Source organism: Bos grunniens, chromosome 23, assembly GCF_055505025.1.
Source record: "Bos grunniens cultivar Pamir isolate PY7600 chromosome 23, Bosgru_T2T1.0, whole genome shotgun sequence".
Lineage (NCBI taxonomy): Eukaryota > Metazoa > Chordata > Mammalia > Artiodactyla > Bovidae > Bos > Bos grunniens.
In genome coordinates, this window is record NC_141187.1 from 41,574,160 (window position 1) to 41,592,179 (window position 18,020).

The following is an 18,020-nucleotide window of genomic DNA, read 5'->3' on the forward strand; positions in this document are numbered from 1 at the left end:
TAACCATAACTGAAAGGTAAGTTCCTCATCTGGTTAGCCTGACAAAATATAAGAAGTATTCTCATTAAGAAAGGGCATGTATTCTTTTTTTTATTTTGGCCGTGCCCTTGGGATCTTAGTTCCCTGACCAGGGATTGAACCCACATTCCCGGTGTGGAGTCTTAACCACTGGATGGCCAGGAAAGTCCCAGGAATGTATTCTTTTTTTTGAAGAAATGATTTCCTTCTTTCTAGACCTCAGGAAGCACAATGCTTGGTACCCAGGCATTCTAACCATCGTCCCCCTTAACATGGCTCTCTGGCTCAAGACAACCACAGCTTTTTTTTTTTTTTTTTTTTTTTAATTTCTAGTGTGCACACAATAAAATGGAGTCTAAATTTACAGTCTGACCAGGAGAAGGAAGAAGCAATGTCACACTCCACTTATTTATAAATATGTTGGCAACACTCCATTAAATCATAAAGACAAGTTAATTTAAAGACTCTGGCCTGCTCAAATACCTACCAAGTCCCAGTCAATTTCAGGCTCTGCCTTAGCCAAAGCATATATCAAAAGGACAATAATTTTATATTAGGTAATTGTTATAAATTAGTATTTTTACTGCCCTTACAGTTGACTGTTTTTTTTTTTTCCCCAATGATTTCACTTTCATTAGCAGAGAAAGAATGCATCCTTATTGAATAGAGCTAAATAGTTTTGCAGCCTAGAAAGGAAAGATGAGTAGGTAGATTGAAAATGTCAATGTGAGACTACTAGGCACATTTTATTTAAAAAAAAAAAAATTCATCCAGGCACTGATAATAAGAGAGGTTCATTCTTCATTAATAGGACTGTTGCCTTGGCAACTTCCAGCTCACATAAGTAGTTTACATCAGCCACAGTGCACAGTTCTGACACTAAGGAACAGCTCCAACATGTCCTTTCTACATTCAGGCCTGAAATCGTCTATTACATAGCTCAGCTGCATTATCGGTTTCCATTAAAGTAACACCCCATCCAGAACATGTCCCATCCAGCCCCAGAGAACCAATTTAAACAAACTTCATCCCATGTCAAATAAATAAAAGGTAGAACTGATAAATGATCTTCTCTGGCAAAAAAATACAGGGGGACATACAGCTTTGTTTTTATCTTCTTGCTAGTATAACAGAGGGCAAAGTTTTTTTAAACAATTAATTCCATGAATAATAATGTGCGTTCAAATCATGCATTGTATCCCTAAAATTTTTATTTTGCTAGTTTGTAATTATCACCCAACAGCCTAAAGCACTTTTAGACACTGAGAGTATGAATCAGTACAATGTGTGTGGTGGGCAGGAAGGGCGGGATGTGGTAGGGGGGACAACAGTAAGTATTAGGGAGCATTTATCACTGACCCAGCTGTACCAATCCTTGGACTTTACCTTGAGAAAATAATTGTACAATTATAGAATAGTATTTGTATAAGGATATGCACTGTAACTTCATTTATAATAAGGAAAAAATGAAAAAAAGTCAAATGTCAGTAATTTTTTAAATGATTATAAATACAACCGATTGGATGGACAAGAGTTTAAGTAAGCTCTGGGAGTTGGTGATGGACAGGGAAGCCTGGCGTGCTGCAGTCCATGGGGTCACAAAGAGTCGAACACGACGGAGAGACTGAACTGGACTGAAATACCACTAGATGCCCATCCTTTCAGGGAAGAGACCAGGTGAGACAATCGTGGAGCCCAGGTGTACGTCGTTTCAGAGTCACACCCTAGGGCCTTAATCGTCCTACCCTCATCTGGGCTCTGCATCCTTGTCCATATTATTTCCTCCACCTGTGATTTTGATTGTTTACATCAATGATGGTATAACCACGCAATGAAATACTATGCAGTCATTAAAAGTGATAGTATAGACCTCACCTTACTGACATGGAAAGAGGCCCAGAACACACGGTCAAAACAAGCAGGTCACAAACAATAGAATGTGTAGAAAAGTTTGTAAAATCTATAGTATAAAACTAATCACTGTAATTTTGAAAACCCAATATAAAACTTTTCTAAACAATTAATTGTAGCAGATGACCTTTTAAAAAACCAACTGTTTGAAATAATTAAAACCAGTGAGTATTTCTTAAGACATCAGAATAGAAAAAAAGAAAACACTATTGTATATTTAAATCTGTTTGCTTTTCTGACAGGCAGATTAAGTTTGTAATCGGAACAAAATTCTTCTCTGAAATTAATTTCATTTTCAAATTTAGTCAATGCATAGTGACAAGTCCCACCACTTCATGGGAAATAGACAGGAACAGTGGAAACGGTGTCAGACTTTATTTTTCTGGGCTCCAAAATCACTGCAGATGGTGACTGCAGCCATGAAATTAAAAGACGCTTACTCCTTGGAAGGAAAGTTACGACCAACCTAGATAGCATATTCAAAAGCAGAGACATTACTTTGCCAACAAAGGTCCATCTAGTCAAGGCTATGGTTTTTCCAGTGGTCATGTATGGATGTGACAGTTGGACTGTGAAGAAGGCTGAGCGCCAAAGAATTGATGCTTTTGAACTGTGGTGTTGGAGAAGACTCTTGAGAGTCCCTTGGACTGCAAGGAGATCCAACCAGCCCATTCTGAAGGAGATCAGCCCTGGGATTTCTTTGGAATGATGCTAAAGCTGAAACTCCAGTACTTTGGCCACCTCATTCGAAGAGTTGACTCATTGGAAAAGACTCTGATGCTGGGAGGGATAAGGGGCAGGAGGAGAAGGGGACGCCAGAGGATGAGACGGCTGGATGGCACTGACTCGATGGACGTGAGTCTCAGTGAACTCCGGGAGTTGGTGATGGACAGGGAGGCCTGGCGTGCTGCGATTCATGGGGTCGCAAAGAGTCGGACACGACTGAGCGACTGATCTGATCTGATAGTGACAAGACACTTGGCAAATTGGCCCCTCTCAAAATTCTCTAACTTGCTTTTCTAACACTTAAGGAATCAAAAGCATTTTACCAACATGTTTAAACTAAATCCTTTGACTCTCAAAGCCAGAAGTGCTGCATGGTTGCTGAATTTTGGGGTCTATACAAGTAAAGGATACTTGGCTGCTGCAATGAATCAGAAAAACTAGAGGTAGCAAGTACTCCTTATCCTAGAATGCACTGCAACACTAAGCACTGTCCTTTCACTTTGTACTATTTGAGTCGTATGCTTATTTAAGCTTCATGCCTGTGTGTATGCCTTGAGTCTCTGAGTGGGTAATAAGCTCTTGAAGACTAGGCCCCCGGGTGCCTACATGTTGTTTATTCGCTAAGTCGTGTCCAACTCTGCAACCTCATGGACTGTAGCCCACCAGGCTCCTCTGTCCATGGGATTTCCCAGGCAAGAATACCAGATCAGGTTGCCATTTCCTTCTCAATGGAATCTTCCCGACCCAGTGATTAAATCCATGTCTCCTACAATAGCAGGATTCTTAACCACTGAGCCACTTGGGAAGCCCAGTGCCTATACAGAAGGGCCTTTATTACACCAGAAGCTCAATAACTACCAATAAATAATGAATGATTTGAAATTCTTAGAAAACGGTGTGGCACAGCAGAGAATCCGTGAGCTTCAGATCTTCAGAGAGGCCTGAGATGGAATCCAACTCTACCCATTGACACAGGGCTATAAGCAAGTTATCCAGCCTTCCTGATGCCTGGCTTCTTTATCTCGAATTTACCTACCTTAAAGTGTTCTCCTGATGATCAAGTAAAGCTATGCATCGGCAGCTGTATGAAGTGCTTAACATAGTAGGTCCTCAATAAATGCTAGTTCTCTTTCCCCTTCGCCTCTCTTACTAATACAGAAAATTTAAATATGGCAGGGAAATGAAATAGATCTCCGGTGACCATAGAATTCAGCCACAAACCAGATTTTGTTCATCCATCAACCGTACAGGCCTGACAACGACTGAGATCTTACGATGGAGCACTCAATCCATGAAAGTCCTTGCTGAACACTGGTTCCCCAGGGCCCCATGGATTCTGCGGCATCTTGGACTCCTGACCACTCCTGACCAAGCTGTGTGGAACCAACACTACTTGGTACCCATGTTTTCTCACTTGTCTTTTGCTGCTCAGTGAACTTCTTCCAGGCAATACCTCGATTCCAAGATCTTTTTCTTAAAATACCAAATCTTCCTTTCCTTTTCTTCTGATAATAGTTTACACATGCTTGTTACAAAAGTTCAAAAGACATGGATGTTTAGAATGTAAAGATTTTGGCAAGTCTGGCCCCCAAAAATGACTACTCTCAGCAATTTAATAAGTATCCTTCCAGCCTTTCTTCTCGTAAAAATATATATACATATAAACATTTCATCATTTTTAAAGCAAACTATATAATCATAATGTTTTTAAAATATTTATTTTTATTTATTTATTATGAATTTGGCTGTACCGGGTCTTATTTGCAGCATGTGGGATCTTTAGTTGAGCCACGCAAACTCTTCATTTTGGCAGATGGGATCTAGTTCCCTGACGAGGGATTAGACCCAGGTTCCTGGCATTGGGCGCCTGGAGCCTTAGCCACTGAGCCATCAGGGAAGCCAGCAGACTTCACTTTCCAATAAGGCAAATCTTTTGGTAAGTGTATACATCACCTCTCTACCCTTTCAATTCCTGTTCTGTTATCCCTGGAAAAATTTCTTCTCTCCTTTTTTATTGGTCCCACATGTCAATTCTGAATTTATTCTGATAATCAAAGGAGAGTAATTATATACTCACACAAAGAAAAAGAAAAATACTATGCACGGTAGCAAAAGTAGAAAGGAACCAGGTCCATCGTCAGTGGTAAGTACACAGAATCAGCACAGAAATCTTTATCTGGTGCTAAGTCCTTCTCTAATTAAATGCGCACTCCCCCAGGTATCAGCATTCATAATAAATGAGTGTTTTTCTTTTAATATTATTGTTTTCCTGCTTCATGTAACTAAAACTAAAATCATGGTGGAAGAGTCATTGAGTCATGTTTCTTCCCCGACATTCTGCATTACATGGTGCTACTCAAAAAACCTTTGGTGAAGACTTTCTTTTTAATTTCTCATCTCTCACAGACTTATAGTTTTGTAAAAGAAATATTAATAAAAGAGCCTTACTAGAAAAATGAAATAAAGACACACAAAGCACAAGTCCAAGTTTCTTAAATTATCAGATTTGCTACTGCTAAGTCACTTCAGTCGTGTCCGATTCTGTGCAACCCCATAGATGGCAGCCCACCAGGCTCCCCCATCCCTGGGATTCTCTAGGCAAGAATACTGAAGTGGGTTGCCATTTCCTTCTCCAATGCATAAAAGTGAAAAGTCAAAGTGAAGTGCTCAGGCGTGTCCGACTCTTAGCAACCCCATGGACTGCAGCCCACCAGGCTCCTCCATCCAAGGGATTTTCCAGGCAAGAGTACTGGAGTGGGGTGCCTAGTAGCCTTTAAAATGACTCTGTTGGATTGTTATAAAAGTTCTCAATGTCTTACTCACAATTTCTGTACTCATTTCGTGGCAGACCATTAGCAGAATCTGTGGAAGGCAGTGGTTTGTGTACCACACACAGAGTAATACTCTTCTGCATCTTTGCATATGAAATGAACCACCCATCCCTTACATTAGGTCTACAGGCAAATGTTTTCCAAGTTTCTAAGAACTAACTTACAGATGAACTTTGGGTTGAGAGTCCTCATCTAAAAATTTGGGACTGTCTGACCTGGATATATTGAGACAATCTACTGAATTTTTCACTTCCCGGGTGGCTCAGTGGTAAAGAATCTGCCTGCCAAGAAGGAGATGCAGGTTCAATCCCTGGGTCAGGAAGATCTATCCCCTGGAGAAGGAAATGGCAACCCACTCCAGTATTCTTGCCTGGGAAATCCCATGGAAAGAGCAGCCTGGTGGGCTACAGTCCGTGGGGCCACGAAAGGGTTGGACACAACTTAGCTACTAAACAACAACAACTGAATTTTTCACTTTTCATCCAGATATTTAAAATTATATAAATACAACTAAAGACTCTTGAAACCAGGAATAACTAATTATTAGAAATATGATGCCATGAAGTCCTGGACAAAAATTCAATTTCTCAACTGGCCCTTTTGACTCCCAAGTTATTTCTTGCCTGATAGCTATCACTTTAATGATTGGAGGGGAAAGCAACATGGTAAAACCCAATCCAAACAGAAAAATCAAACAAAATCCAGAGTTGTCCTTTTTCTAACTCTGACCTTCAGTTTAAAATACTTACAGTAAGGCTCACAAAAATATACTGTCACAGACAGAGCTCATGGGATTTCTATTGGACTACAAGTCAATATATTGATGGATTTTCCTGTTACTTATGAATTCCCACCTAGCTTTCTTTTTTAAGTTTTTAAAAAATTAATTTATTTATTTTAATTGGAGGCTAATTACTTTACAATATTATGGTGGTTTTTGCCATGCTGCTGCTGCTAAGTCACGTCAGTCATGTCCAACTCTATGTGACCCCAGAGACGGCAGCCCACCAGAATCCCTGGGATTCTCCAGGCAAGAATAATGCATTGGGTTGCCACTTCCTTCTCCAGTACATGAAAGTGAAAAGTGAAAGTGAAGTCGCTCAGTTGTGTCTGACTCTTAGTGACCCCATGGACTATAGCCCACGAGGCTCCTCTGTCCATGGGATTTCCCAGGCAAGAGTACTGGAGTGGGTTGCCATTGCCTTCTCCGGTTTTTGCCATACATTGACATGAATCAGCCATGAGTGTACATGTGTCTCAACATCCTCAACCCCCATCAACTCCCTCTCCACCCCATCCCTCTGGGTTGTCCCAGTGCACCAGCTTTGGGTACCCTGCTTCATGCATCGAATTTACACTGGTCATCTATTTCACATATGGTAATATACATGTTCCAATGCTATTCTCTCATATCGTCCTACCCTCGCCTTCTCCCACATAGTCCAAAAGTCTCTTCTTTACATCTGTGTCTCTTCTGCTGTCTTGCATAGGGTCATTGTTACTGTCTTTCTAAATTCCATAGCTTTCTTAAACTGCCTTAGAGCTCCAGTCTTTCAATGGCTCATTTTCCTCAACTATAAAAGAGGAATGAGAATAAAGAGAATGAAGAGGGTACTAGATACATTGTCAGGGCTATGATAAAACCAGGGATTGTGTGTGCGTGTGTATGTATTCATGATAAAAATCTATAGAATCTATATTTCTCTTGCTAATTCATGACATACAACCTGGCCTTGATTTTCTTTTAACTCCTCATCTATAATACTGCTTGATCCAAATTCTCAGCCATAGTACATCCATGTGTCCACTGATTCAGTAATTTGACTCTTTACACATTTGGTTTCATTCATTCATTTGGCAAACATTTATTAACCACTTACTATGGATAAGTGCTGGACGCTAAGAAGGGAAGAGGAGAACAGCGTACTTCTGGAACCTTGAACTAGTCCCCAGCACTCAACAGGTGGGCCTGAAGGGATAAATCATACCATCTTTTCTATATGTTGAGTTGTTTTAACCAAAGCCATTGAAAGTCAACTATCAGCATTCCAAGTACCTTACCATTTAAAATATTTATTTTGCAAAGTGTTTTCTGAAAAGGAAAGTATTTCTATTGCAAACACATACACAGAGTAATAAATTATTAACTCACTGAATACCCTGTTTTTTTTTTCCACAGCACTAAAACATCTTATATATTAAAAAGAATTGGCTTGTAATATGTTATGAAAGTGTAAACTGCCATGTTTCAAAACTTACAATTTTCAACCATATTCTAAATACAACTGAAAAGGGAAAAATATACTACAGGTTAAAAAGCATAGTTTGTAGTTGCCTTATGCACACTAAGGAATCTGCAAACACATACACTACGATTAGAGTGACTCAGGTCAGAGTGCCCATCTATTTGATCAAGGCTGTTTTTTCTTATATGTAGCTAATACACTATTATAAGGAATTCTTAGCTGAATAGTAGATATACATGTGTGGAGGGGCATGTCTCTGTGTGTGTGTGTGTGGTGTGTTTTGTGGGTATGGTTGCTAGAATAGCAATAATAAGATAATCTAAATGAGATCAGGTCATTACTTTTAGACAAAGTATTAATTTTCAGACGCTGAAGCAGCCTCCAGGCAAACAATTAAATTATCCTGAAGTCTAGATAGAAAACAACAATAAATGTTCGCATTATTGGCATAGTTTTAGGAAGAAGGAAAGACAGGGGGAAAAAAGAAAAAGGCAAGAGAAAGGAAAAGGACCTCTATTGTGCAGTTCTAAGTAACATGATTAAATTCTCACATGGAAAACAATCTTCTGAAAGGTATTTCGGGTTTTTTTTTTAACTTTTTATTTTATATTGGAGTATAGCTGCTTAACAATGTTGTGAGAGTTTCAGCACAACAGAGCAACTCAGCCATACATATACATGTATCCACTGTCCCCCAAACTTCCCTCCCATCCAGGCTACCATATAACATTGAGTAGAGTTCCCTGTGCTATAGAGTAGGACCTTGCTGCCCATCCATTTTAAATATAGCAATGTGTACACAGAAGTCTGAGTATGTTCAGAACACATCTCCGCATATTTCAGTTCTTACATTTTGCTTACACCAGTGATCACAGACCAGAAGAGAATAATCAGGGCTGGTGTTCCACAGGTTTCCTTTAAGAAGCAGAAAGAAAAGCACAGGTCTCATCTTAACCTGAGAGATTCATGGAACCCAACTCATTGTCTCAGCAAAATATTATGGAGATATTTATTTTTGGTGGAGTAAACAGGGAGATTCTGGCGATTAGTGGTGCCTGGTGTCTCTTCAAGAGATGCTGAGATTCCAAGGCCAGTTCCTGATAAAGAGCCTTCCCTAGGCTTAAAATGTGCTATGAAACTAGGATGTTCAAGGGCAGAGACGGGGATTAGATGTTCTAAAAGCAAACATCCTTAAGTTAAAAACAAAGTATGTGTTCAGTGCTGAGAGTCAAAATTCTCCACCTTCTTGGAAAGAAATCATAACAGAGATGGATTGATCTGTGATCTTTCTGAATTCTGCCAATTTGGTGTCAACAGCACAGTGAGGGATGACCAGGCTGAGAGCAGGCTGGTTTAGTGACTGGGGAGAAGCAAAGACCCATGAGGGACACAGTTCATCTGTCCTAGAGGTCACTGTTCTGCTGCCTCACTCAGCGCTGCTCTGAGGAGACACATGAAAGACATGAGTTATGGTGATGTTCACTGTAACTCCTCTCCTCACCTGCTGCGCCCAAGTCCACCCTTTTCTTGACCTATTGTGGAAACTTGATAGGGGGAACGGTGCCAGCTGTTGAGTGCAGAGGACAAGAAGAGGTGGCAGATACATGCCACTGCATCTTACTAGTGATTCAGTTGCCTGCAAAGGCAGTGAGACACAGCTGACCCTGGGGAGTCTAAGCCAGGCATCTCCCAAACCACAGATGGAGATGTTGGAGACCAGATTCCTCCTCTGCCATGGGGTCATGGTTCTGTATACAACATGGCACCTATATCACCAACCTCTCTAGGTTGCAGTTTCTTTCTTTGAAGAAAGGAAGAGAAAAAGACAGGTAGAGAGGAAGAAAAGAAGGAAGAGAAGGAAGAGAGGGAGGGATGGAGAGAGAGAGGGAGGCAGAAAGACAAAGAAAGAGAAATGAGGATGTATATAGGAGGGCTTCCCTGATGGCTCAGATGGTAAAGAGTCTGCCTGCAACGCAGGAGACCCAGGTTCAATCCCTGGGTCAGGAAGATTCCTTGGAGAAGGAAATGGCAATCCACTCCAGTATTCTTGCCTGAAAATCCCATGGACAGAGGAGCCTACAAGACTACAGTCCATGGAGTCGGACATGACAGAGTGACTAACACCTTCAGGTACATTCTCTTTCAGAGAGTTGTCCCTGGGTGTTAGGAGATAAAGAAGAGAAGGGAGAGAGTGAGAGATGGAGAGAGGGAGGGAGGCAGAAAGACAAAGAAAAAGAAATGAGGATGTATATTGGAATGGATGGTTTCCAAGGTATTTTCTTCTCTAATAATTCTATCATAACTGGCTAAGATTGTAAGACAAAAGATCCCTGATATAAAGCCTGTTTGAAACCTAGATGCAGAATTCTTTGTACAAGTAATTTTTTGGGGGGTGGGTCTCTGCCATCTGGAGAATGTGACAGATATCACATGATCCTTTGAGCTTGAGATTGCCAAGGTATACTTATGTTTTATTATAATAAAAATAAATGTTCATATTAAAACTATTAGCAAGAAACTAGTCAATGGGAGGGCCAACTTGACTGAAGGCAAGCAGGAGACTGAGGAGGCTGGATCTGTGTGGAACGGGCTGTTTCACTGCTGTTGTTGTTCAATTGCTCTGTCGTGTCTCACTCTTGGTGACCCCACTGACTGCAGCACGCCAGGCTCCTCTGTCCTCCACTATCTCTCGGAGCTAGCACAAACTCATGTCCATTGAGTCAGTGATGCCATCCAACCATCTCATCCTCTGTCGCCTCCTTCTCCTCCTGCCCTTAATCTTTCCCCAGGGTCTTCTCCAATGAGTGGGCTCCTCACATCAGGGAGCCAAAATATTGGGAACTATTAGTCCTTCCAGTGAATATTCAAGGTTGATTTCCTTTAGGCTTGACTGGTTTGATATCCTTGCAAGAGAGTCCAAGGGACTCTCAAGGAGTCTTCTCCAGCACCACAATTCAAAGGTGCTGAGCCTTCTTTATGGTCCAATTCTCATATCCAACATGACTACTGGAGAAACCGTAGCTTTGGTTTTTCAATAAACAGAACTTTGTTGGCAAAGTGATGTCTCTGCTTTTTAATACACTGTCTAGGTTTGTCACAGCTTTTCTTCCAAGGAGCAAGTGTCTTTTAATTTCATGGCTGCAGTCACCATCCGCAGTGATTTTGGAGCCCAAGAAAAGAAAGTCTGTCACTGTTTCCATTGTTTCCCCATCTATTTGCCATGAAGTGATGGGACCAGATGCCATGATCTTAGTTTTCTGAATGTTGAGTTTTAAGCCAACTTTTTCACTCTCCTCTTTCACCTTCATCAAGAGGCTCTTTAGTTCCTCTTAACTTTCTGCCATAAGGGTGGTATCATCTGCATATATGAGATTGTTGATATTTCTCCCATCAATCTTGATTCCAGCTTGTGATTCATCCAGCCTGGCATTTCGCATCATGTATTCTGCATATAAATAATTCTCCAGGCCAGAATCCTGGAGTGCGTAGCTATTCCCTTCTCCAGGGAATATTCCCAACCCAGGGATCGAACCCAGGTCTCCCACAATCCAGGCAGATTCTTTACCAGTTGAGCCACCAGGGAAGCCCAAGAATACTGGAGTGGGTAGCCTATCCCTTTGCCAGCAGATCTTCTGACCCAGGAATCAAAACAGGGTTCCCTACACTGCAGGCAGATTCCTTACCAGCTGAGCTACCAGGGAAGCCCTTAAGTTAAATAAGCAGGGTGACAATATACAGCCTTGACATAATCCTTTCCCAATTTGGAACCAGTCCATTGTTTCATGTCAGGTTCTAACTGTTGCTTCTTGACCTGCATACAGGTTTCTCAGGAGGCACCAAACTTGTGCTTCTGATTGTTTTTTGTTTTTTGGTGGGGGCAGGAGGGTTTCTACATAGACCCAGCTTATAAAGCACCAAAAACGCAAATGGTTGTTCTCTTTGAGTACAAACGTAAAGGTTTTCTAAAATTGAAGAAAGAATATGGATACAATTAGTAAAATAAATATATAGCCATTTTTACTTTATTTATTCTAGGCATAGGTCCATGTCAAGGAAGAAGCAAGAACTAGTAAGACCAAGAAGGACAGATTCACGGAGGCTGCAAGGTCTTTTTATTTGTATTTTTTATTTTTTGTATTTATTTATTTGGCCACACCAGGTCTTAGCTGTGGCATGCAGGATCTTTAGTTGTGGCATGTGGGATCTAATTCCCTGACTGGGGATGGAACCTGGGCTCCTACATTCAGAGCATGGAGTCTTCTTAGCCCCTGGACTGCCAGGGAAGTCCCTCAAGGTCTTTTTAAATGAAGGAGTCTGATTTTTTTCTATATTATCATAAAGCAGGATGATACGTTATCTTTAGTGTTCTGTGTATCCTTTTTCTGACATGTTTCCTTCTGCTTGTTTTGCTTGTTTGAGGTTCTTTCCCTGGCATGGCTCAAGATTTCTTTTTTTCTTTATATTGGTGATGAAGCTGTTCTATCTCAAGCTCTTCATTTGGCAACTAACTCCCTCATGCTTTCACACTGAGACAACGGGTGAGTCACTCAAAGGGGCTCGGAGAGCCCTTGGAAGTGATATGGTCCAGTCTCATTACTGAGAAGGGTAAGGACTAGCTCAAGGTCATGCTATAAAAAGTAAGAGCCAGCTTTGAAATCCAAATACCAACAAGAGATCATCCTTAACTTACACCCCCTTTGGACATGTTACCTAACCCGCAAGGCATAAAATGAACAAGACATTCTGTAGATGATTTAAGTAAGTAACAAGTTCTAGGAACATCTACAAGAGTAACCATGGCCCATTAAAAGTAGAGCTATAATAACTGTCTAAATAGGTCCATCCTTTATAAAGTCCAGGAACTCAAAGCTATAATATTGTTTAATACCATTTAATCTTACCATATGTAGTGTATTATGCTTTTTTGCTGAATTTTATTGCCCTTTTGTTCAAATTGTGGTCTCTCATTTTTATTGAACAATTAATAAAAGAATATTTCTTTTGTATCCATCTTAATCATGACAAGAAATAAATGTTCCAGACCTTTACAAACATTAATATGTAAATTCTATAAATCTCCAAAAAGGGCTTGAGTTAGGAAGAGCTATAAGATTTGTAGTTGTTTCATGATGGTCAAATCATTTAGAAACAGACCTAAGATTAGTTCCATATACCATGAATAACAACAGGACAGCTTTGTTTTAAAAAAAAACAAACGACATTCATCCATTTAAGGATAAATGATTGTTGACCAAGGGCTTACAATTCTGCAGGCCCAGTTTCTGGGGGATCTTTTTCTTTGACATTGAGGACTATATTTACCCTAAACATGTATTATAAAATTGTGCATTGTTTGTTTATCTCTTAAAAAGGGTGCAAGCTGTGTCAGTGTTCCTGGGTTGAAGGGTAATTTAAATAAGCCCTTCAGTTTATGCCTTATACAAGGCGGCTTTACAAGATCTAATCTTTTCTAAACCTGCTATGTTCTTCGGTTCAACAGAGCTTCCTAATTGTAGCTATTAGTTCCCTTTTTTTGTGGTCTGTTCTGTCAATAGACTATTGACTGTTCAGTAAATTAAGCCCAACCAGCAGCCAACACATCAAGACAGACGTTAAATCATAGCTCGGCTGCCCTTTTTCATCGTTAGTGTCTGTGAAACAGCTTTTACACGCAGGGACAGGAGTTAACGTGATGGACATTTGTGTCATTCTCAAATTTCCATACTGTACAATCAGGTATGTGGGTTTTTTCTTTCCCCTAAGCAACAGGTGTGTTCTTGGAACAAAGTTCAACCCCTACTTCTGGCTTATGGGAGAGGCAGCAGCTGCAAGCTTAATGTCAGTGACACATGGCTCTATAAGAGAGAAAAAATAAACTGCTTGTTTAACGTATTAAAGTCATGGGCAGATGGACAAAAGCTGCCTGAGCTTTTCTTTGTGTTATAGAAACCAAGTCTACACTTTCAGATGACAAGTGTTTTTCTCTCTTTCTCTTCTCTTTCTTCCCTTCTTTCTTCTTTCCCTACCTTCCTTCCTTGTTAAAAAACTAATGAGTGAAAAACACAAATTTCTTTAAGCATTATCTATTCATTATTGAGAATATTCCTTCCTTTGAGTCTTGCTGTTCTCAGGCTGATGAGCAGGGAGAAGAAAAAACTTCACATAAATCAAGCTACTCTTTATTGATAACTCACTTCGTTCTACAAAGAATTTAAAGGAACTGTTTACTATGCAGCTTGAAGAGAATTACTTAGTATGCAAACCTTACATTTCTTAAAATGCAAAGTTAAATATACATATTTACAGGCTTCATTATTCCCCAGTAAAAGAACACTACATAGAATTTTGTGACATTACTAATAAGAATTATAATGTACTGTGTACCTCAGAAGTACACATTATATATAATATAATGTCAATATTAATGGTAACAATACTAATTATAATAATTATTATAATAGTTTTCAAGAGAGTAAACTGTTCTTCAATTATATCTCTTTAAGGTCTTGGGGCTGATACTCCATTTTATATGTTAGATTTCAAGTACAATCATGAGTCAACATATCAGAAGCTCAGCCACCATGTTACTGCAGACCAGGTTTCTGTAAACACAGACATCAAGCTCAAGAACAAACCAGAGCAATTCTAGAGTTCTGTGATACATCTCAAGTAGGTCTTACTACACAGACTCTTCTAGAACTCCTGCATATCAGAGCTTCCTTTCTTTTGCCTGTGAGGATTTCAATAGGAATATTTAATAAAAAGGTCCATGAGACTGATCTTCATTTCTCTTAGAGGTGATGAGCAAATACATTGCAAATGTGATGAGATAAACACCTATTTAATTACAATTCTGGAACCAAGGGTATAATCTGAGTTACCAGATCCCCTGGAAGACTGGTATTGAGTGTTGGGTATAATGTCTAATTGAAGAAGGAGCAAAAAGAGTGTGTGTTTTTTTTTTAAACTGCAAACCACAACTTTATTCAAGAATCAGATTTTCTGTGAGTCTATACTGAAAATGGTCTTGCCGGGATGCTTTCTTGCTGAGAAATCTATAAGCAGATGGATTTTAAATTCAATCCTTGCAAGAAACAAAGGCAAATGAATAAAAAGTACCTGAATAAATTTTTTTTTTCTTTTAGGTTGTTAATTGGTTTGGCTTTTATTTTCATTAAAAGGACTCAAACAATGTCTAGCCTCAGGGAAAATGCTAAAGATTTTTTAAATGTATAGAAAGTGTCTAAACCGGGAGGCTGGCCTAGATAGCATTAAAAGTCTCTACCAATCAAATTCTACAACTCTGCTTTTCCTCAAGCTGCAGTTTAAAAAACAATTGTGGTAAAATAGACATAATGCAAAATGTATCACATTAACCATTTCTAAAGCATACAGTTCTTTAGTGTTGAGTATATTCACATTGTTATGCATCAGACTGCCAGCATTTCTTCTGGAGTTTAGTATGCATCACAGAAGTAAAACAATACCCATTAAACAAATTCCTGTTTTTATCCTTCCCTCTAGCCCCTGGCAACCACCATTCTACTTTTTGTTTCTTTGAGTTTGACTTCTCTAAATACCTCATATAAATGAAATCATAAGTACCTTTTTTTCTTTTTCCGGCCATGTCACGTGGCTTGTGGGACTGTAGTTCCCCAACCGGTGAGAGTGCCAGTTCCTAACCAGTGGACTGCCAGGGAATTCCCCAATACAGTGTCTTTTTGTGACAGGCTTATTTTACTTAGCATAACGTCCTCAAGGTTCATCCATGTTTTCATTGTGTGAGAATTTCCTCTTTTATGAAAGAATAATATTCCATCGTATGCACAGACCACATTTTGTTTATCCATTCATCTGTCAACAGAAACGTAGGTTGCTTCCACATGTTGGCTACTGTGAATAATGCTGCTACGAACATGGATATACAAATATCTCTTTGAGATATTGCTTTCAATTCTCTGGGGTCTATATCCAGAAGTAAAATGGCTGGATCATACGTTAATTCTGTTTTTAATGTTCTGCCATATTGTTTTCCATATGGGCTGCACCTTTTACATTCCCACCAGCAGCACACAGGGGTCTCAATCCCTCCATCCTTTGCCAGCCCTGGTTATGACCATTATTTTAAAAATATTTTAATAGCAGTCAATCTTTCCACAGAGTACAACAGAGGAAAGTACTCACATGGGTCTCCACGTCACCAGCCAGGATCCTACTCTTCTTTAAAAACTCAGCCACCATGCTGTTCATCAGCTTGTCGAAGGCCTCCACAGAGGGTGCCACACCTTTAGAAAGGAACATTGTGTTATTCCCTGGTAATTTAGTGAAAGCTGGAACTGCTTTGCCATAAGTAATAGATAAGTCTCATGCCATCCACATCATTTTCTTTCTATTCACTAATTCATTCATTCACCCAATCAGTACTTATTAAACACTTCTCAATGGCTCAAGAAAGCAGTGTTTTCCTAATTTTTTTGTTTTCCTCTATTTTTGTCCTCCTGAATAAGTACTTTCTTTTTAAAAAATCTTTTAATTGGAATATAATTGCTTTACAATGTTGTGTTGGTTTCTGCTGTACAATGAAGTAAATCAGCTATATATACACATATATCCCCTTCTTGAGCCTCCCTCTCACCCACCCAATCTCACCCTTCTAGGTCATCACAGAGCTGAGCTCACTGTGCTATACACAGCAGGTTCCCACCAGCTAATTATTTCACACATGGTAGTGTATATTCATCAATCCCAATCTCCCAATTTGTCCCACCCTCTCCTCCCTGGCTCCTGGAGCCACATGTTCATTCTCTACATCTGCATCTCTATTCCTGCCCTGGAAACAGGTTCATCTGTACCTTCTTTCTGGATTTCATACATATGCATTAATATACAATACGTGTTTTTCTCTTTCTGACATACTTCGTTGAGTAGGTACTTTCACCTGCATGCTTTCACTTGATTCTCCCCCAAACCCATGAGGTAGGTAGCACTGTCACACTTTGACCGACGAGGAAATGAAGATGCAAACAGAGATGTGACTTGTTAAGGGCTATACACCAAGGAAGTGGCAGATCCAAAAACTGATCACACCTTCTGAATCCAAAGCCAGTGTACTTACTTCTACACTGACCTATCCAAGTTCTATAATGACCTTGCACATAGTTACCAAGATTATTCAGGACAATTAAAAGGTAATAATGAATGCTGGGCAAAGTAGGAAGACAGTTGATTTCACACATTTATTTACTTCCTCCTTCACTTCCCAGGGGGAGAGCAACATTGAGGGTGGGTGTAAAAATGACTGGTGCGCTAACCCACAGTGAATTCTGATCTGCTAAATTACTCTAAAGCTAAAGGGGCAATGGCCCAAACTGGGGTGCTCTGTATTTCTTTCCCTGACTTTTCATTAAAAAAACTTTTGTCTAAGTCCCTGACAGCATCTCTAATATTGAGAAAGATAATACTGACAAATTCAGCAGTACAGCCTTATAAGATTCAAAGTCAAACTTAGGAGTCCCATTCTTATACTGGACAGAAATATCCAAGCTCATAAATGCATAGGATAAATTTCCTTCCTTTTCCCTGGTTCCCAGTTGCCCTTTCCACAGGCCCAGAGAGTGATGGAAACAGCTGTGCACAGTTCTCTGCACCTACTTCTAAGTCTCACTTTTAGGCAGGGTACTGAAGCTGAGTTATCATCCTAAGTTTAAAATGCAGTGTGTACCAACTTCTATAACATAAAAGAGGTGCAAACCCAAAGATTCCTCGCGGATCCATTTGGAAACAGATAAACCTGTTTGTTGCCGTAGAAGAGGTCTGAGGGGTCTCTGCTTAGTGTTTAAAGTGGGAAAAGGTTTTAAAATGTGATGGAGGCCTCTACATAGCAGAAGGGACAATGATAAAAGGGAATATTTTTCAATTTCCTTTCATCACTCAGCTCTGCTCACACCTCCTCCGGGCAGCCTTTAATGACCTGTCTTTCTCCCAAGTCTGCATCCTTTGAGCATCTCTTAATCAAAGCATTTGAGGCCCAGAATAGTAATGCATCGAGACCAAAGATTTTGGAAGATTTAGGACTGTGTATAATTCATCTTAGATGCCCCTGCATCTAAGTACTTGTCAATTGGCAGGCATGAAAATATTTCTTCAAGAATTGAGCCTAACTTACCTGATTGTCAAAGTAAGCAAAAAACACATCATAAAACACAACATAACACCAGTCTCATAGGGCAGTTCTTTGATCTGTGCATACTATGGATCTGTAATGAACTGGTTCCTTCTACAAGTTTCT

At 39.8% G+C, this 18,020-nt stretch overlaps 1 protein-coding gene across 2 annotated transcripts in view; it reads right to left on the reverse strand.

Moving 5' to 3' along the window:
- Positions 1-18,020, reverse strand: part of CAP2 (cyclase associated actin cytoskeleton regulatory protein 2) — a 143,632-nt gene that overhangs the window by 96,421 nt on the left and 29,191 nt on the right. For both annotated transcript variants that reach the window (XM_086370169.1, XM_086370168.1), the window contains exon 3: positions 15,917-16,017. In XM_086370169.1, coding sequence (XP_086226295.1) covers positions 15,917-16,017 — 101 coding nt within the window. The remainder of the gene's footprint in view (positions 1-15,916; positions 16,018-18,020) is intronic.